Genomic DNA, 22,075 nt, shown 5'->3' with positions numbered 1-22,075 from the left:
TAAAAACTTCAGTTTTTCCAGAATTTGTTGCTTCGGCTACTACCCATGAGAATATGCTTGGATATTTCATTACTTCTCCAATTAGATTCATTTCGTGTTCTTCATTTAAATGCCTTGGCTTTTTCAACCTTCCATATTTGGATAAATTATTGTTTGGTTGGTGTCGCTCTACATATGTATTGAAAAAAAGTTCATTGATTGCCTTTGCGTTTTCGGTTAACAAAATGTAACACTCTATCATATCATACTTTTCATGATTTTGGTACATTTTAAGTTTCTAATTGAACAAACAGCTTAAGTTTGACCACTAAAATTAAGGGAGACAGAACACAAAATTGAATAAAAGTTATGTCCTACATACACTGTTTAGTAATTCCTTCCTTCCTCCGTAACTTTTAAATTCGGTTTATCGGATTCTTTAGCATTTGAGTCTTCGTAGCATTGATTGCCCGCCACGGAATCTCACGACAAGAAGCAGCAGTTAATTACTACGCCGCGTGGGAGCCTTACATTGCCATTATTCATTCTCGCCATTTCCATTAAATTAATGGTAGAAGTTTATTGCGGAGATTGCCGATGTTCTAACGTCCTAGTTATTCATTCCTGGATGTATATTGTTTTAAAATGGAATTTAATTATCCTGGTTTATAGGCATATATTTTTGTCACTGGCTGCCAGCAGAACTTTAAATCTGTTAACCTTTATGAAAACCGAACTTTTACCATGACCTTGGTTAATTAATATGTTATAAATCTGATCAGTAGATAGGCTATGTGCGTTCAAGAATAAATTTTCTGATTTTTACATGTAAATTTCCGCAAGAAAATTTTAGGTTCATATTAGCGGAAAACATATAATTACACATCGATTTTAATATGCCCCGTTAGCTCGGCGTTAAAGTCGTCGCTCAACACAGGACGGGTCCCGAGTTCGTTCCTGGAAAACAAATTGAAATGCCGACAAAATTAAAATGCCGCCCGCCAAAAATGTGGTCTAACGAAAATACAATAAAAATTAAAAATTCCTTTATTCCAATCATCAAGACAATGGTGTACCGATGTATTCGACAAATATTTATTTGGTCGTAAAGACTTTCGGTGGAAAAACGTATAGCTAAAATGGCCAAGAGAAAATGCTGGAAATTATGTTTATGTTACTTGAATGGCCGACAGGGGCGTAATCGTATTCTTGATTTTTCAAATGCCGTTCTTCGAGAAATACTCATTACAGATAGCTAAAATGGACAACGATGCAATGCTTTGAAAATTTGAGAAGGAGGACATTTTGAAAACATTCTATGAAAATTTCATCTTAAAATAAATTGGTTATTAAGTAAATATCTATCGCACTTATTTAATTCAAATAAATACAAAACTCCAGTTCCAAAATGAATGAATGAATATTGTGTTGAATTATCCCAAAAAAGCGACAAAAAAATATATATATTTCTGTTCTCTTGTTCTTCTGAGTTTCCGGTAAAAAGTGCTTGTAGCTTATCACGTACGTATACGTACAATAATTACGTTAGTTTTTGATTGAATTCCCGTATTCCAAAAGCATATCAACTTTTTACCATAATAAAACCCCTTTAAAAAAAATCTAATCCCAGAAGAAACTTGATTATTTTTTTAATATGAATTTCTTTTTTGCCTTTCCACTGCATGACCTTCTCGAGAGTTTCTGCTGCATTTTTAATCTTACCGACTTGACAATTAATAATGAATAGGAGCATATTTTGTTTTTGTAAAAACATATTTACTTATCTGGTTTTTTCCTTTATGTGAGCATACTTTTTAACGGATTTTGAAAATTTTGGTGTCAAAATGTTGCGAAAAAAGTACCGGTTTTAAAAATTTTTTGTTCTCACTAGGGTGCTACATAAACTGCCAAATATTTGGAAATTCAGCCTACATTAGCCCGTCCAAATTTCAAATCGTTATCGTTTCAAAAGTTATAGAGTCTCCCACTTTCTTTTGTCACCCGGTATACTTCTTTTAAATAGAAATGCAGCAGATAGCAAAGGTAAAAGAGGAATTAAAGGTAATGTACAATTTAAAAACAAATATTTAGAAATATTTAGAAATCAGAACAATCATAATAATAAAATTCATAAAATTTAGTCTACGGCCGCTTCTAATTAGGCTACAAAACCAAATCCAACACCTTGGCTGACTAAGAAAAACAGATAAAATCCAAAATTCTAGCTACACCACTCTACACGTGGGGTTGTTACTTCAAACTAAACCGAAATGGTGTTCGTTAGGAAAGCAATGATTAACTGTGTCCATGCGTAGCTTTTTCCTGAATATAATCAAGTATTGGATGTTTCATTCGGATATCTCAATAGCTTCCTAGCTCGTTAAAATTTTCATCCCGTTATTTCAGAAATTGTTTACGGAAGTTTTCTTTTGTCAGCTCTTTAATGACTGATGTTGCTAGACCGACAGAAAGTTCCGATCCTATAAAGTTTAATTCGACAGCCCTCCTGGCTAGGAAGTCAGTGGCATGATTTAATCTGGAAAGATGACGACATTGTTGACGACATGTCAACGAGGGCACAGTGACATCCCTATGCTAGGTTTGACGTAACAAAACTTGGGTTATAAAGTAGCAGAACTGCCAGAACTGCCAGTAGTCGACCAGAACTGCAAAGATGATTACAGTTTTACCAGTTACTTTGCGTCTAGTGATTTATTTTACGGCTACGGTAATAGGATAATGCTCCGTGTGTAGCACAATGGGCATCTTAGCCATAGCCATTATAATATCAAGTTTGAGTTATTTGGAGTGCACTCCGCATCCCGAACCATTTTTACTCCTCTTAAAATAGGTTATATTAAGGTAAAAAAGCAAACTAAATCACAATAAATAATTCAAATATGTGACCGTAGTATTTCTGCAAACTGTATCAAAGCATACCATCCTTTCGCAATTAAAATATTATGGTTTAGACAGATTTCAGAATCTCACTCTTCATTTTTGATCTACTGATATACCATGCAATAGAGTACAATAATATTGTCATGGAATTTTTTTGCTGAGAGAGAAATGTTAACAAGATTTTTGCCGCATTATAGCGATGTCGATAACGATGTTCTGACGTCCTATTTATTCATTCCTGGGTGTATATTGTTTTAAAACGGAATTTAATTATCCTGGTTTATACGCACACATAGTTTACAAGATTAAAACGAATCGACATTGTAGACGATCTTTCCCTATTCAAGCATCAACTGGTAGAAGCTGTAAATTGTTTTGCTAATTTAGTTACAAGTTAAAAAATATTTTTAGGTGTTATTTTTGGTAGTCGCAAAAAATCGAGAACGTCGTATTATTTTGCGGGTGTATTTAAACTAAATATAAAACCATAAGTTTTGAATTAAACTCCGAAGTTGAGGTCTAAAAAAAAATTTGTAAAATGTCACACGTGTTTCGCCTACAGACCTATAAAAATAATTCCTTGAATAAATAAAACAGCTTATATAGACCGAATCCGTTTAATTTTACTAAGATTTGAAAAGTTAAATTAAAAATGTTTGGGGTTAAGAAGTAAAAATATAAAACACAGGGTTCCAGTGGTAACCTGCAGTTTATACTATCAAAAATTCATTTAGGGTCAAAATTAAAAACACCATTGTTTGATCAAGTTTTTTACTTTTTGACCACTCATGCATTGTTCGGAGAAAAGTTTTGGTCTCTGCCACCTCAGGATCCTTGTACTTTTTCAGTAAACTAGATGTTTGTGAACTCTGATGGAAATCTTCTTAACAGATTTTTTGAAAGTCCACTTCCACTGACAATTTTCTCCAACTGAGATACTTTATTAACACACTGGAAGCTTTATATTTTCATTTGTTTAATTCTCATCTAACCTATGGCATTACCAGGTGGAACGCGGAGCGCCACTTACATATGGAAGGCTTATATATCATTCACAAATGGATTTTAAAAACTAGATCCCGAAAACCCTAAGCACATATCCAAACAATCCGATATGCAAATCCTGGATGGGAAGAAATTATTATAATGATTAACAACTAAATCATTTAAAGGAAAAACATTACTTGCAGACAACAAAAATGCATATTTAGAAGAAAAGAGAGGCCTCATACCTCATGCTAAGACCGCTCAATATGTTACCAAAATCCATCTAAGATTTGCAGTTTTTCAGAAAGTCTTAAAGTGCGGTTAGGTCTCTTTTTTTGCCGACAGGCAGAGGTGCGATGTAAAACCATTGGAAATACTAGAAAAGACAATTTTTGCTTGAATACTACAATGGACATGATATTATATGAAACTATAGACCATAGTTTTGTGCTTAATAAGACTAATTGAATTCCTAATCAATTAACTAATTAACTATAGTAACACTACTATTCGCGGTAAGGAGGAAACATTTTTATATTGGGTGTTACTGAAATCGGTTGGTGGACCCTTTAACAAAGTTGCTATAATCTATGGTTTAAGAAATAAATATTAAATGAGCTGGCCGTGTAAAAAGAACAAACTTAAAAAGAATGTTTTAAATTGTAACATTATAAAGGTTCAAATGTTTAAATAAACTTATTTTAATACTCAGAAATTGTTCAGCCTTTTTAAGCTGCCAACAAGAGGCTAGATGAGTTTCTTCTTGTTTTTTTTCGCGACGGTACTGGAGCTAGTGGTAATTAGTAGCAGTTACTTATAATAAGTAGTTATAGTAGTATTTACTTATAATAATATTTATTATTATCACCATTTGCTAACGATGGAGTAACATTAACTCTTGACTTTTAAATGACACTTACTTGGCATAATCTTTAAGTAAAACAGATACACTGGATCACTCGAATTTCAAGCAAAGCCTGCAACTTCCAAGTCCACTTGATTGGATTCCTTACGACTTTAATCTCCATAGCATTGGTCGCCGACAAACTGATATTACTACAAGAAGCAGCAGATCGCAGTTTTTACAATACATGGTTTAATTTTAAAACGTTATTTTACTAGTTTGAAATGGTCGTAATTTATAGGTCTTCACTATGCGATATTAATTCATCACTAATTAAGACATAGACATAATTTATTTGTTTATTTCGGTATTTAACATAATGTAGAAACGTTGTATTTGAAGTAACTTGAAATAACCTCAACTTTGTTATTTTAAATGAAACATCCGGTATATTTTTCATTTTTTGGACTCGCCAAAGAATTTTAAACAACTTTTGTCTAACACAATTTATGTCGAAAATCAATGGTATTAGTAGGATTATATTAGTAAATATGCCACAATTCTACAAAAAACATGCACTTATTACACATATCAGTTATTAGAGGAAGCGGTTTCTTTAACTGTCAAAATTCAGATTGTGTTAGTTTTGTTTTGAATCTATGCCAACTACGCGACTCGTATGATTGTTTATAGACGATTGTGCCTTTTTATTGATTTTCTTGCGCAAAGGGATTGTTAACGACGTAAAAAAAGGGCATCTTGTTTTAAATTTTGACGGAATTTGTAGTCGCCGAATTTACCATAATCAAAATTTAAAAAATCTACACGCGATAACTGCCTTTTTTTGAAATGGCGTCAAATTTTGTTTTTAAAGTTTTATTGAATTGCGTTTGGAATGAGGAGTAAGTAACCGCAATATTTTTATTCTGGCTTACTTTGTTTTTTCATAAGATATAAATATTTTGCTATTATGGTAAATTTTTGAACGGTTGTATTTCAATAACTATTGATTTTAGATGTGGAATGTACTAGACAAAAGTTGTTGAGAATTGTTGAGCGAGTACAATAAATTAAGAATGGATAAGGTGTTCATTTAAAATCGCAAAGTTGGGATTATTTCCGATAAAATCGGGATCTAGATTTAATTGTTTTTTTTTTCTGACAGTGTCCACCATATTCAACCCTAGCAAGTTACCAAATTACATAATTTGACCTCATGCCACTTTGAAATGTGGGCAATAGTTTCGTGGTCAGACGGTAAAAAAAAATGGTTCAAATAAAAAAAAATACAAAATTAAAAATCATCAAAAAACATCAATAGCTACTTTTTTTAGTAGAATTGAGAGTCATTTGTACATATATATGTCTATGTGACTAAAGTAGTGATTTTAGAATTAAGAGTCAAGTGATATATGTCTATGTGACTGAAGTAGTGATTTTAGATCATTTGTATTTGAGTAATTTTGGAGTTTACTGCCTAATTAGTTAGTTTTGGTTAGTTAAATGTTTTATTTTCTTACATAATTATAGATCCTAATATTTCAATACATGCAATTTTATTACAGAATATTTTTTGTATAAATAGAACATATGAAACCGATCTTCGGACTGAAAGTAATTTTCGTTTTGGTGTTCAGTTTGGTTAGAATTTGAACACATGACAACTTATACACGTTTTTGAACCTTTTCTATTATGTTTATGTATTTAACATTTTTCCGAATCCATACCAAGAGTATTCCAAGTTGAAAATATGAAAGAATCAAAGATTTAGGACTGTTGGAATTTCTAGAATCTCGCACTATATATTCAAAATTGCGGTACGATTTATTAATTATTGTTTCAATATGTTTCTCAGACAATAACTTGAACTCTAACATCCTACACATGCGACTTTTTTTCAAGGAATATGTTAGTTAAGCTGTAACTAAAATGTAGGTTATTTGAAAGCACTTATCTTTAATTTTCTTTTTCACAATACTCTGTGAAACTATTTAAGTCTGCCTGTAGTTCTCATCAATCACCAATAGCTTAGAGTACATATGGCAATTAAAACTATCTATGATAGATGAGAATTAAAGGCAGACTTAAATAGTTAATGTGAACAAAACAATTTAAAGTGCGTTAAAATAACCTTCATTATAGTTTACATTTTGCTGATGATGTTAATCATCTCATAGTTACCTAAGCCAACAGCAATCTCGTATTAGCTTAAACCAAAATTTTCATTTCCTTGTTTTGTTTCAGCTTGGGTTCTTGGATGGTGGATGTGCAAAACAGTCCCTTACGTACAGGGTGTATCCGTTGCTGCTTCTGTGTACAGCTTGGTGGCAGTATCTCTAGACAGGCAAGTTAATAATGATCAAGATATATTAATTTCATAAATATTGAAATAGGTTCTTACAATTAGTGAATCCCGGGGTCGAGAAAAAAGTAGCAATATTATATTATACAGTGTGTTCGTTTTAGTGTGCAGTACCTTATTTCAAAAAATTGAGCAAAATATTACTAAGGAGAATTGGCTAAAATTCAACGTTTTGCTTTAATATCAAAACAGGGCCTACCAAGAAAAAAAAAAGTTTTTTGTTCGAAAAATAATGATAATTAACATTTTTTTCAATAAAATTAAAGATTGTCGCAAATTATTAAAAATCCGACCAATTTAGCAAATGTCTGTTGCAATTGAATTGAATTTGTAAAAAAAAAATTTATCCATAGAAAAATTTTATATTTGTCGCAACGATATTTAATAATGCCTAAAAAAATAGGCAAAGCATTGCCTATTTTTTTCATTTCATTGCCATTACCTCAATATTAACTTGCATATTTTTGAAATTTCTGAAAATTTGTTCCTCATATTTGGCAAAATGATAAAAACGAAGCTAAAGTTCACGTTTTTGTTATTGATGTTGTCTACTTTTATACAGGGTATCCAAAATTAGGACATAAACATTCAGATTTTAAAAGTCGCCAAAGTCTATTTTTCCAAAAGTGACACCCTGTAACTTACAGTGTTATGAACTCCAAGATTTATTTCTCTATCAAATTGTATTAGGGATACTTTTTCCAAAACTTCTGGATTCCTCCTGCGTCGGTTTTTGCTTAGTCGAAATTGCTGTCGTTTCGCCAATCATCCTGTTGGCTTCTTCAGAGCTTGACTGAAACTGTTTCAGAAGGAATCCAGAAGTTTTGTAAAAAGCATTACAGTAGCCTGTGGAATTTTCTTTGAAAAATTAAAATATATTAGGGATGGCCAAAGCTATTGCGAACTATATTCGAAAAAAATTTTCGGTTGATGATTTTCAATTGATTTGGCCATGGAGAAACAATTATTATTATTATTAGACAATAGAACACAACAATCGTTTTTTCACAGTACGTGAGGTAAAAATGTTCAGCAAATGCGATACTATCAAAAAATAAATAAATATTTCGAATATTGTTCGGTATAAGTATATGTAATACTAGACTTCAAACTTAAAGTTACATAGTCCCCCATTAGGCAAAAAAGAATTTAGCGATTTCAAAAATGTGAATATTAAAGTAGATAACAAAAATGACAAAAATGTCAGCTTGCTACTCTTTTTTAACGTTTTGGCAAATAGGTGAATCAAATTTTCAAAACCTACAAAAGCATGCATTTTCTGGAGCTGGAGGTCCAAGGTCAACTATTTTAAAAACTGTTTTATATACGTACAGGATATACACAAAATATGTTTAGAATTTTACACAGAGTCTCAAATTGGACGAAGAATTTCGTTTCCGGTGCGTAGCGATGTCTATTAACAATGTCGGAATTCCTTTTTTGTAAACGAGCGTAGAAGACGCTCAGTTTATTGAAGATTTGTTTTGCACGACTTTTGACAAAATAGGTCAACAACAAATGCAATTTTCGAATCGAATTGCAGAAGAAGCTACTGCATTCTACAAACCGGTATACGCATGCATTTTAGATATAGCTAAAGCTGCTGTGGAAACAAAACAAACCCAACAATATAATATTGATAATTCGCGACCTTAATGCAAACAAGAAAACTAAAAGAAACATAAGCAACGAACTAACACTAGGAGTAAATGTAAAATCTTTTATAATACTGCAAGGAGACATCCTAAACCTTGTTTTACACCTCTGATTTCTGTCATTATCTTAACTATCTCAGCTGGCATCAATTTCCAAGATGACTTTCAACTATATTTCGGTTTTAATTTCACAGTTTTCGACATTGCAGATTACCAAATAAATCATGATCTAAAAAATGTAAGTGAAATCTACCTTCACCTTAATAACTCTAAATCTCAGCTAGTTTTGTTTTTCAACAGCAACGATGCTGATAACAAAATGGGATTTTGGACTTCACTTATGTTATCTAGCCCAAAAAAGTTATTGAAGACATTGGTATACTGCAGTGTGTCGTACGCACTTCTTCATGAATGAGACAAAACTTCCAACAAAACAGCTGTATAAGGTTTTGTTTAAGATCGAACCGGTTTGATCATGTCTCTTCTTCATATTCAAATTCTAATCGGCTTAGGCTGGAGACTCGATTTTAACTGTGTTTGGTTTTAAATTTACCTTTTCACAATAGCTCTCGTATTTATTTGATAAGCTAGTCAGAGTCTTTGATGTTCGTCATAAGGACATTCTCTGTTATGTTTCAAAGATCGTTTAGTTACAATGCAGTAAAATATTTCAACTTTATTGAACGCAATTTCCGTAAGTGACCAATGGTGTTGGTTAAGTAATAATGCATGTTATGACGATTAAGTGCATCATCACTGAAAAAAGTGGCTTCATCGGAACACATTATTTTAGAAAAAGTATTTCAATCGGCCTCTATTGCTTCATTTATAACGGTGCACAAGTTTGCCCTTTGTTCAAAATCATGGTCTAGAATTTCTTGATGTAGCTTTATTTTAAATTTCTAATTCTTTTTCCTCATTGCTAGCATTCCGGTTTACAATACTATCACCAGCATCAAACCGTTTCATTAAACACTAAAGAGATTATCTAATCACTTTGTAACCAAACTGACAAAAAAGTATTTTATCTGTCTCACTCAGTATATAAATCACATCATTTAGTTTAGCTTTAAAAAAATCCAACTAATGTTTTTGCAATAGTCCGAAACAGAAAGAAGTGTAAATATTATTGAAATTATGATAAATCGCAAAGTATAAATAAATAAAGGTTGTACGTTATTGTAAGATCTTTCAGAGAAAATAATAAGATATATGGTACGCTATTCAAGAAAATCGAAATTTTTCAATTTAAAATCCAAAAAAATTGGTTTATTTTCAACACCCTGTAGCATCTAATTGAAATTCCGGTGCATATTGCTTTTACGCCATCCCCGAATAGGGCTCAAGTGATCTACCTTCGAAAAGTTTTTTTCTTCAAGTGTTAAAACTAATATATTTTTAGAACAATTAAAATATTTTAAAAACTATTAGGTTTCATTATGCATTATAATTAGCAAAAGGTTGAAGAATTTCACAACGAATTCAAAACATCTTTCAAATGACGCGTACTCTCCCCTGGTGTCACAGTTTTGGGTCCCATTTTGCTATAAAAAAATGATAATTTTAAATTATACATCTTAACAATTTTTAGAACTTTTTTATCTACCATTTTCTTATAACTTTGGGACAGATAACCAATGAGATCATGAATTTTACTCTATCGCTGACTCACCTTGTACAATAAATTACCGGTGAATATTAAACGGATTGATCAAAGTAAAAATCAGAAAACTATCAATTCGGTTGACTTGGTCGGGAGGCTTATTATGTTTATATAACACTTTTGTCACGTCTGGTTGGCGTTTTTGTGATATTATGTAAAAAATTTGACATAAATAGCATTGTTATTATTATTATTATTATTGCCATAGTTACGACTAACTTTATTTAATATGTATTTATTATTAATATAATTACAATTATACAGCACGCAATACAATAGAATGCATTCATATATGCTGTCTTTCCATTTCTTTACCATAATAGCATTACTAGTCACGACCATTCACCGTGTGTCGGGCTATGCTAATAAAATATCTTGTTCTTTTTAAAATATGCACATTAATGAGTGAAGAATAAAGGAAAGCAATGAACATTTTCTTTATTTATTTTATTATTTACTGTGTATTTTGATCTCCGTCTATAAGAATCAGAATTATCGCAACAACTAATGGCATGGCAGTGAATATACTCGTTTGCTTTCCATTGAAAATTAATCGGAAGGAGACTGGAATATAGATACTTCGTTTATCAAAACTGAATAAATATTTTTCACCGAACGGATCTCTCAAAAAATATCGAAACTAAATTATGCACCAAAATACGTAGAGAAGGTCCTGGCAACAGATTTGCAATTCCGTCACCTTCACCCAAATTCCAGGGTATTACGATATTTTTCATGGTTCGTTTGTGAAAGATAACCTTTTTTCGCAGTTTTTATCTCTTCCTCTTGGCATCTGTGAGTTTTATTTACAACCTGCTGACGGCAATATATATATAACTTTTAACCCAGTAACAAATCCATAAAAATACTTATATCCATCGTTCGATATCGAACTGAGGCATAAAATTGCAAATTTTTGATCGAAATCGGTATATCAAGGACAAAATTCGATGAGGTTTCAGAGTTTGATAAATGTCTCGTTGGCTCTTCTATCTTTTATTAAACTACGTATCGGACAATTGCTTTCTGCAAAGCTACTTACAATAAATTTGGCATTTCCAATTTCTTAATAATAAGAATATAATAATATTTATTTAGTAAAACACTCTAAACAATAACACATAATTAAATACACGAGCAAAAATCCAGTGAAGCATCAATGCAATGCTTGTTTATGGCGTATCACTTAAAACGCATTTAATATAATTAAAACTAATATAGATTAACACAAAAAAAAATATATATATATATATGTATATATATATATATATATATATATATATATATATATATATATATATATATATATATATATATATATATATATATATATATATATATATATATATATATATATATATATATATATATATATATATATATATATATATATATATATATATATATATATATATATATATATATATATATATATATATATATATATATATATATATATATATATATATATATATATATATATATATATATATATATATATATATATATATATATATATATATATATATATATATAATATACTTAGCAATATAGCAGGCGACACGGTCGGTATATATTTGACAAAATAGGTATAAAACTCTAGTATAGTATATATTGAATAGTGTATTATAAAACAAGTGCGGTAAACGGAACTTGACTCACGAGTTTATTTGACACGAGCGGAGTGAGTGTTTAATAAACGAGTGACTTAAAAAGTTTACCGAACGCATTTTTCTACGACCCTTAGTTTTTGGATACATTTTCGCTAAACAACACGAATACATTCACTGACATGACCGTCAGAAATGTCAAACGTCAATATTCAAGACGTGGGAAATATCTATGAAAACATCCCATTGCTCCCAAAACCGTGCGGTAAAATCCCGGAAATATCCGAAGTGGCTCGGATCCGTGGGAAACGAAACTGGCGTGTTTCACTTGAGTAAGTTTTGTTGTAGACAAAGGATTCGAATAACGGGTTTCATAATAAATTTCGATACATAATAATACAAGGAACGCGAAAAATAAGAATAAAAATGAAATTAAAAAAATTGCCAAAAATTTTTTTTTAATGGAAACTACCCATTCTTATAATCTTGTCATATTTAGCATCAAAAATTGAGATAATTTTATATAAAGTTCTATATGCCTAGTATATTTACTTTTTGAAATATTTCCTTCAAAACATTTGTCACAAATAAGATGCTGTTGCCATTAAATTCAGTTAGTGAAAGGTGGCTATGGCGGCGTTTAAATAAAACAAGTGCTAGAATGCTGCTTGCGTATTATGTTTACCACTAAGGAAAATATTGATATCTTAGAAAGTTACATGTAGTACAATAAAAACCGGGAGATTATATTAGAAAATTTCCATTAAGGCGGCGCCCAGAGAAAAAGATCTTTGACAATATTTACCAGCACTTTAGAATATATGGAACATGGAACATGGAACATTTTGAATAATGAAGAGAAACTTAATATTTTGTTGCATTTTGCAGAGACCCTGAAGATTTAACCCGAATCTGTTAGAAATGCTATTATGTATTTAAAAACCCTTTATACAAAGGGCCGGATATGTGGAACATCTGTTACAATAATTATTATCCTTTGTAAGCTATTCATTTTTTATTGATTGTTCATAAACAAAAAAAAAATCAATAACGTTATCGTTTATCCTTGGTCTAATTTTGTATAAATAAAGCCTTCATAATTTTTGGATCGTCATAAGGGCATCGGCTAGATTATGGTCAACTATGAAATGGTAAATCACAGTGGCAGCACTTTAGAACTTGTTTTGTTCAAATGCCGTCATAGCCACCTTAAACGAACTGAACTTATATTGCAACAGCATAATATTTGTGATAGACAAATACCTTCTATAAAATGGCCTTAATTTTTAATGCTAAATATGACAAGATTATGAAAATGTTGTTTGTTTTAATTTCATTTTTAATCTTATTTTTCGCGTACCTTGTATTAATATATATCGAAATTTCTTATGAAATCCGTTATTCCAGTCTTTCGTCGACAACAAAACTTACTCAAGTGAAACAATAAATGCTTCCGAATGAACAAATTGGCAGATATTTCAAGTCTTGCAAACGTCACTTTTCGCATAAAAAATTAAAAATGTCAAAAACGGGTAGAATTAGATTGTGCACAAAATATGTTTAGAATTTTGTCTGGAATTAAAAAATGAAGTAGTATGCCAGGTGTTTCATTTAAAATAAGAAAGTTGAGACTTGCCCACGAAAAATGAAACACCCTGTATATACAAAAGTAAAATAAATTAAAGGTTTGCAATACCCCAATTAACTTTTGTAAGGTGTGTTTTTTTTTTTCGATGTATAGAACTTTAAGTTGCAATAAAACAACGATGGATTATTCGATTGACACGAATTTTATTTATCCGAAAGATAATCTTGTGACATTACATTTTAAATATGATTTCTGGCATATGCCCGCCACGGCTGGCGCGGATGTAGTCCAATCTGGACGTCAAATTTTCGATGACTTTTTCCAACATTTGTGGCCGTATATCGGCAATAACACGGCGAATGTTGTCTTCCAAATGGTCAAGCGTTTGTGGCTTATCCGCATAGACCCACAGAAAGTAGTCTAGCGGTGTTGAATCACAAGATCTTGGAGGCCAATTCACAGGTCCAAAATGTGAAATTAGGCGGTCACCAAACGTGTCTTTCAATAAATCGATTGTGGCACGACCTGTGGCATGTGTGGTGACATCATGGTTATTCAATTCAGGAATGAAAGAGTTAGTAATCATAGCTCTATACCGATCATCATTGGCTGTAACGTTCTGGCCATCATCGTTTTTGAAGAAGTACGGACCAATGATTCCACCAGCCCATAAAGCGCACCAAACAGTCAGTTTTTCTGGATGTAACGGTGTTTCGACATACACTTGAGGATTAGCTTTGCTCCAAATGTGGCAGTTTTGTTTGTTGACGCAGCTATTCAACCAGAAGTGCGCTTCATCGCTAAACAAAATTCCTCTTTAAATCGTTATCCAGTAGTTTCTTCAGAGATTGCCAAGTAGGTAGTAGGTAACATTTATTGTCAGATTTAGTATATCATTTACATAAGCTGTGAAAAAAACCGGATCAAGAACCCTATGGAAGGCCATATTGCACAGTCCTTGTCCCTCTCCTCGCCTCTACACACAGTTGTCTATCGCACAGATGACTTATAATACAAGGGGTATTTGAATCACTGGATTCATTTTTTTTTGGTAAAATATTTACTGGCTTTTTATGTATAAATATCCCTTCTAAACGATATTATTAAACCAGAGCAATCCAGTATTTGTCCAAGAATTTGAATATTCTATTTTTTATTAAATTTTCAAGAATTTTAGTGCAAATATCGACCTATAACTTCAATTTTATTTTTCACTCCATGTTTACGTATACAGACGTTTCATTATTCCCACCATGAGACAATCCTCAAAACAACCAAATTCAAAGCATTTATTAATAACGAATTCAAAGAAAACAATTTCATTCTTCATTTAATTTAATGATCATTATTTGATCGATATATTATATATAGTTCTTAGTGAGATTCCAATCTAATGCTTCAAAAACAGAAGTAACCTACTTCCATTTAAACAATAAAATGGCCGACAGAAAACTAAATATCCACTTTGATAGCACTTTACTTAATCACAACAAAAAACCACCCTTGACAGGACATTAAGCTTTAATGCACATCTGACTAACAATGCGGTAAAACTAAAAACCAAAAATAATATAATAATATATAATATATATAATAATAGAAGCTCTCAGCCGCCACCCCAACTCAACTACCAGTATTGAGCGACATACCATATTGAAGAAGCCAACAAAAACCGACTACAGTCTAGAAGACCACCAACAAATACTGCAAAAATTGCTATAGATACTGAGTTTGATATCACAGACAAGTGGATTCACGAATGGTCGAGAGCTCAGCTGAACTACAGCTTGTCCTGCATAACAGAAAGAGCCCCTAGATTTGATCTACCCGGTGAAACCTGGTGCACATTGAAGCGCAATAGGGCCCAACAAAGTAAACGCTCATACTTTCTGAACAAGTGGGGAAACCTTTTTTCCCCCTCGTGCGACTGCGGAGGGTCTCAGACAGTCCAACATATAATAGAAAAATGTCCCCAACAATCGTACGGGGGCAGACTTGAAGATTTCCTGTTTCCAACGTCAGATGCGATTGAATATATAGAAAATCTTGATGTTTGTAAATTATTAGCTAGGTTTATTTATTTATTTTTTTTTAGTTTAGTTTTTATTTAAATAAAACAAAATAGTGTAAAAAATACCATACAAGGTACTTGCCAGGTTATTAAGGAGGTTACAAATGAATCAAACTGCCATGGAAATTTATCATATATCTACGATGATGGTATGAAAATTCTAGAAGGTAAATGTATTTTTAGAATACTGAATTGGCAGAAAAAAACTATGAAATAAAATTATAGATAATGATTACAAATCAAAAAATAAGATATCACGATGGAGCATATTCTTGACACCTATTGCATACGGTGCATTACAAACTCAAATTCAGCCACTCAAAAATAAATCGTCGGCAAATCTTGATAATATATCAATGATTTGGAAGGCAAACTGTTTAGCTCAACAAACTATGGCTTGGTTAACGATTCTAGCATTCATGAAATTTTGTATACGTAGGCTTCTAGTTAGGCTAGATCAAACTTTCTTATTTCAAATAGATTGCAGCTAAAATTTTAGATATTTTTCACGTAACATACCATATACCGAAATTGCAGGAATGGCAAAAAAACAAAATAATTATTGATATAATCAAAAAACTAGAATTTATTTTATAAAGGATATACTTAATGCTCAAACTGCCGTCCTTTTGCTACTTGCTTAGGTAAGATGTTTTAAGTTGGTTTGTAGATTTCAGTTTTACGGTGACCCCAAAAAAGAAAGGAATATAAATTTGGTGAACGAGGCATTTGATTCACATATTCTCGTTTTCGTTTGACCGATTGTGTCGATTAACGAAGCCATTCAAACAAAAAGTCACCTCATCCGGAAGTATCTGAATCAAATAACTTACGTCCTTAAATATAAAATTTTAATTTTAATATAAAATTATAATATTTTTCACCGATGAGAATGCCATTAATAAAGTACATATCAAACTGCACTTTTTTGGGGTTTATTTATGCTGTAACAATTTATAAATCTCTACCAGATTAAAAAGTCCGAAACGATACAAACAGTTTAAGTATTTGCAACACAGTTATACCTGTGCATTGCATTGGTTTAAATAATCATTCTCTATTCTCACTTAACTGCATTTTGGACTTACCTGTTTTGATCGAAAGTTCCATCTAACAACATACGTAGGTGGCTAGATAGAGCAGCATTATGTTAGATCTCTACTTATCTATTATTTTGTAATGTTAAAGCACAGTCACTGTTACTAAGTAAGGCCCTCTAACCATCGTCCATTACATCAGAAATTGCAGCAGGACAGGTGTCGTCTGCAAGAAAAGCAGATTGTTTTTCTGATAACATTTTTCTGATAATATTTATTCACAAGTTTATAGCTTTTTTGTTCGAAAATCTTTGACAGTGCCGGAAGAATGGAAATTGAACCAAATTGGTAGTTAGTGGTACATACTACAACTAACCAAAACTAACCACAAATAAACATAATAGGCACTTCTTCAGATGTCTGGCCGTTAATCCTTGTGGGAACTGTCCAATCTAGTAATAGTTGGCTAATATCCAATATCGGCCGACGAGGTCTATGTCATTTAGTATAGCTATCGCCTTATCATGTTGAACAGTGACGAAAGTCGTGATCTATGAATTAGACGGTTTCCCAGAATCACTGCATGAGAGCCTGGTTGTTAAGCAGAGTTTTTTTTGTACCGAAGCCATCTTTATAGACCAAATTGAGACTTCCCAATGTTTTCTTCGTATTTAATGTAGATTTGAAGGCACCGTCTAAATACAACTCGAAAACACATGCGACGCACCAATCAGACTGAGCAAAAATTAGGACGTGGTTATAGGACAATAAATCGAAACGAAAAAAAAAAGCGTTTTTAATAGCCGACCCCGTTTCGTACTTTTTAATAAAAACTGTGACTTTTATGCAGCAAAAATTTATTTTCCATAGTAGCTCATGTCACAATCATGTGTGACCGAGTCCGAACAATTACTACAAAAGAGTAATAGATTCCGGCCTTTGCGTTACCTTCACCCAAATATCGCCACACTCATTGCCGGTCCGTTTCGTTTTTTATTTCTACTTTTGCGAAGTTGGCTCTCGTATTTTCATTTTTTGCTTCACATTTCCACAGTTTTTTAATTATATGATATTTATATTATGGCATCTAACTTTGTTTTGTAATTCGGCCCATATAATTGATATAATATCATGTCAGTGATAAGGTGGTAACGTGGTTAGTAAGTCTCATCGTGTGATTTGGAAACTCGAGATCTCGGTAACGGTAAGTCCTAGAGGACCACCATTGGTACAGAAACGGTCAGCGTCGAAAAAAATTTTTTTTTGTCTGTCCGTTCTCCATTTCTCCGTTCTCTGTTCTAGGGTTTTTCGACGATAAAGGCCACGGGGCGTATAAGATAGGTAAAAATGCCTGCCGTCAAGCTTCGGCGTCCATCTTTTTTTTTTTCGATTTTCGACATTAGACTATGAAACAGGATAAGTGTCCGAAATTTGAAGCTATCGACTTCATATTTGCCACATATATGCAGCTTTGGCCCGTGAAGGAACCTATTGAAAAGGGGGGGGGGGGGGGGCTGGGATGTCGGGAAGTATTTTTATAGAAATAAAAATCGCGTTTGCAAGGGTCTACGAAAAATATCATTTTTCAAATTTACGAGATTGAAAAAATTCTTTATCAAAAAGACGCAGAAGGTTCGGCTCCATAAACTTTTGTTCTTGACATTTTTTTCAAAAATAGGTCCCCTATTATTGAAAAATGGCTATAACAGAAAGAATATGATTCAGATGCCACTTTTTTTCTATTAAGTTATAGCCCGTATAGACAGCTAAAACTTTTGTGTTTTTCACCTATTTTACAGGATGTTCCCGATATTCCGTGAAATATAAGAAATGTGTTAATTGTCCTAAATTTGCAGATATCAACTTCAAATTTAGCAGAGAACAAAAAGTCCGTGCTCACATTTAAATAGTAGAAATTGGATGCGATCAAATTTCAACAAGTATTTTTTAAAGAAATTTGATTTTTTTCTTTGTTATTTTGGCTTCCAGAAAAATATGTTTTTCTCCATAACCATTCACCCCATCGGCAAAATTTTCAAACCATGAGACGCAGGAGATCCGGGACTATAACTTTCATTTAAGCCATTTTGTCGATTATGTACAGGGTGTTTGAGTTATGGACAAAAATCTAAAAGACCTTGAAAATGGTTCTTTTCTGGAATAAATTATTAATCGTCAATAAAAATTCGTGATAGGCCGCATGAAGACCAATTTCTGTATTTAAGGTTTTTGTTTATCACACACACTGCCCGAGATATTTGAAAAAATCCATATGAAAATCACTATTCCTCGGGATTAGTCTATACGCGATGACGTTATTTAATATTACGGCATACTGCATAGTTTCAGAAAACAATTATTTTCTCGAAAACTACTTCTGGCAGTGTTTCAATTATATACTGCTGTGATAACCAACATTTTCATAAACTAATAAGCTGCCTGGTGGGATATTTGGAATAATAATTCCTACCCAATTTGGCACCCAATCTTTTTCCTCTTCATTTCTTTCTATAGTGATGGATATTAAACCGAGTTTCGTCTAATAATATAATAATAAATTGTTGAATTTGAGTTAAATATTTTTGTCTCCATTAAACCAATCATTGGCCCCAGTGATTCATTATAAAGGAATCGAAGCAAGATTGATATTGAATTGCCAAGTAACTTCACTCGTCTCCCAATGGCTCATTTCAGCCCTTTGACGTTTTTGGAAGACCTGGAGACAAATTTTCCATTAAATGACAATTTCTCTTTGGTTCGTTACTATCCTCCATTCAGTGGACAAACTTTTCTTCAACTCACGGTCTGAACATAACAAATAATGACTGGAACACCACTAGAAATACATCCCTGTCCTGATTAAGGCTGCGAAATCGGTTTTTTCTCGGTACGATTTAAGAGTCTTCGGTTATAGCATTCCTCCAACTCCAGTCCTATTTAAATGTATTTAAAGAGCTTTAAAGACATTGAGCATAATAATATTCTCATCTTAAAAAAGCGCAGTTTTACTAATCCTTTTCTCAGCAAAAATTGGGAAACACCGGCCATTATCTAAAATGGACTTTGCCAAAAAATTCAGGAATGTAGTTCTAATATTAAACACCAAGGTTCGTCCACTACCTGTCCATCCCTTTGCCACTCTCGGGAGCTTTGGTAATGATCATGGGTACAATACTACACTAGACAGCTAAGTTCACTAAATTTTGTAGTTCAATAATGATTTAGAACTTTCTCGCATTAAAAACAGAGCATAGTAGGACTGAACAGCATTCTTTTTTTTTTCTTTCATAGATCCGAAAAATATCATTCAATAAATTAATTAACGCTACCTGTGTCAAGGTCAAAAAAAATGCTTTTGATTGTTACATAGGATTCCAAATTTATGAATCCCATTCAATTAAGCAAATATTGACGAAAATAAATCTTATTCCCAATGACCAGCACGAAACATTGCTGTTTTTCCTGCTTGTGATCCAAATGAAGGTAAAAAATAAACAACTTCTGATTGCTAAGTCGAATCACATAAACATACGGTTTTTTATTCCCACTCCGCCACATAAAATTAGTTTTCTTTCACTAAGAACAACTGCTTAATCGCTCGTAAGCTGCCTCAGATTTACACTGGATTTCATAATTCCCTTAAGTTTTGGAAAACAACTTCAAGTGAAAATGCATACGTCGACAAGGTTACAATATTAGTACATGGCGAGCCAATGGTTTTGATTTGGCACTTTACGTACCCAGAATGGATTAACTGTTGATTAATGGATGGATCAAATATTGTGACGATTCACTGCACCATTACTGCGAAAAATAGCTTCATCAGAAAACGTTATATTCCATATAGAAGGGATGACATTTGGGTTTTCTAGTGCTACTGACTTAGTGAATATCTTGAACTTGTAGTAACTTTTCCTATTGTTCCTCACTTTTATTTTTTTTATATTCAGTACTACGACTATCATGAAACCGTTCTATTAGGGTACTTCGCCCTTAATGCTAACCCAGTATATAATCATATCAATTAATTCAGCTTTAGGAAAATGCATACTTATTTTTTTTTTATTTACTGAAACCACAATATTATGGATTTTTTTACAACTAAATGAGTCAGGTACAAATTTGAAAATGTCTTTTTGTCATGCCCAACTAATTTTATAGCAAAAAAACTTTCATAAAAAATGATAATATATTATGTCATATACCATATATAATGTAAAATCGGGTAGCTTGGAAATTTGCTTAAAAGAGACAGCCGCACTGATTGATGGCGTCAGTAGAAATTGAGCATTTTCGCAATTGATTCATTTACAGCAACTATAATAAGAACTGGTTGTTTTTCTTCTTTTTTTTTAATTTCAGCGCTTATATTAAAGAAAAAGTATGGCACCACGTCATCGTTATTCAAAGTATCGAAATACAGAAAGACTCGTTCAACAACCCGAGGAGGCCCTTCTAAAAAAAATAAATGGCAATGAACTCGAACCCAATGTGGCAGTAATCTGCATAGAAATAATTTTTTATTTTATCTCATTAAAGAGATGCGGTATTGTGAGAAAACTTATGTATGCATAATGCAAGTGAGAAAATGTTTTGTTGTTATTTTGGACGACAAAAGTATCTCAACTTAGGTATACAATTCGCATTGGCATCTCCGGTAAATTAGGTGGCAAAAATGATACCAAACAATACGTCTCAGTAATCATCGATGCATTTATCAAATATGATTTGTTATATGTTCTTGAACTGCCGATATAGTTGTTAATTGCTTAAAAGATCTTAAAATTTTTTGGTGTTATTTCTGTTATCAGTTGTGTAAATTTCTTGCTACAGTGAATTGTCATTTTATAGCAAAATTTATAGAGTTATCACATCACCACTTAAGAACACAAAATATAAGGTTACTAGGTTTAATTTAGCAGAATATTAAGTTGGCGAATTACAAAAAAAAAGTTACATCAATAACACTGGAGAAATCTCCTTCACTATCTAAAAATTGCTATATACCAAGTAAAAACATCGACAAGGTCTAAATAAAATTGTGAAAATAAAAGAAAAGTCGGAATAAGTTATTCAATTATTTTACAATTTCTTCGTAAATTTCGAGGTCCATTTGAAATTACTGCAGTTTAAAAAAAGTGGCCGTTGTCAAATTATTAGACACAGCTGTAAGTGCAAAAGTAATTTTTTCGAATTTCTTTTTGATCAGCTTATTCGTGTACCTGATGAGCAAGATAAAGCCAAGTGAGAACCTGGAAATGAGCAACAGCATGAGCCTCTGTCGGCGAATTCTTAAAAGAAATAAGTAATATTTCGATAGACTAAATTCACTCCGTCCTGGCAAAACTAAGTAAAAATAATTTCGGTTTATTTATTT

At 32.2% G+C, this 22,075-nt stretch overlaps 1 protein-coding gene and 1 long non-coding RNA gene across 2 annotated transcripts in view; one reads left to right on the top strand and one right to left on the bottom strand.

The window, feature by feature from the left end:
• LOC132700385 (neuropeptide SIFamide receptor-like) overlaps positions 1-22,075 on the top strand; it is a 419,618-nt gene that overhangs the window by 261,334 nt on the left and 136,209 nt on the right. The window contains exon 3 of the mRNA XM_060667660.1: positions 6,957-7,056. Within this exon, the coding sequence (XP_060523643.1) occupies positions 6,957-7,056 (100 nt within the window). The remainder of the gene's footprint in view (positions 1-6,956; positions 7,057-22,075) is intronic.
• Positions 833-10,537, bottom strand: LOC132700389 (uncharacterized). Its single transcript, XR_009618638.1, has 4 exons — positions 10,402-10,537; positions 6,894-7,048; positions 4,788-4,923; positions 833-936 (listed from the first exon to the last, which is right to left on the bottom strand). It is a non-coding gene; the product is annotated as an uncharacterized LOC132700389 (long non-coding RNA).

Source organism: Cylas formicarius, unplaced genomic scaffold (assembly GCF_029955315.1).
Source record: "Cylas formicarius isolate icCylForm1 unplaced genomic scaffold, icCylForm1.1 PGA_scaffold_4__25_contigs__length_36172078, whole genome shotgun sequence".
Taxonomy (NCBI): domain Eukaryota; kingdom Metazoa; phylum Arthropoda; class Insecta; order Coleoptera; family Brentidae; genus Cylas; species Cylas formicarius.
The sequence above is the reverse complement of the archived record's forward strand: the minus strand, read 5'-3'. Positions and strand labels throughout refer to the sequence as shown.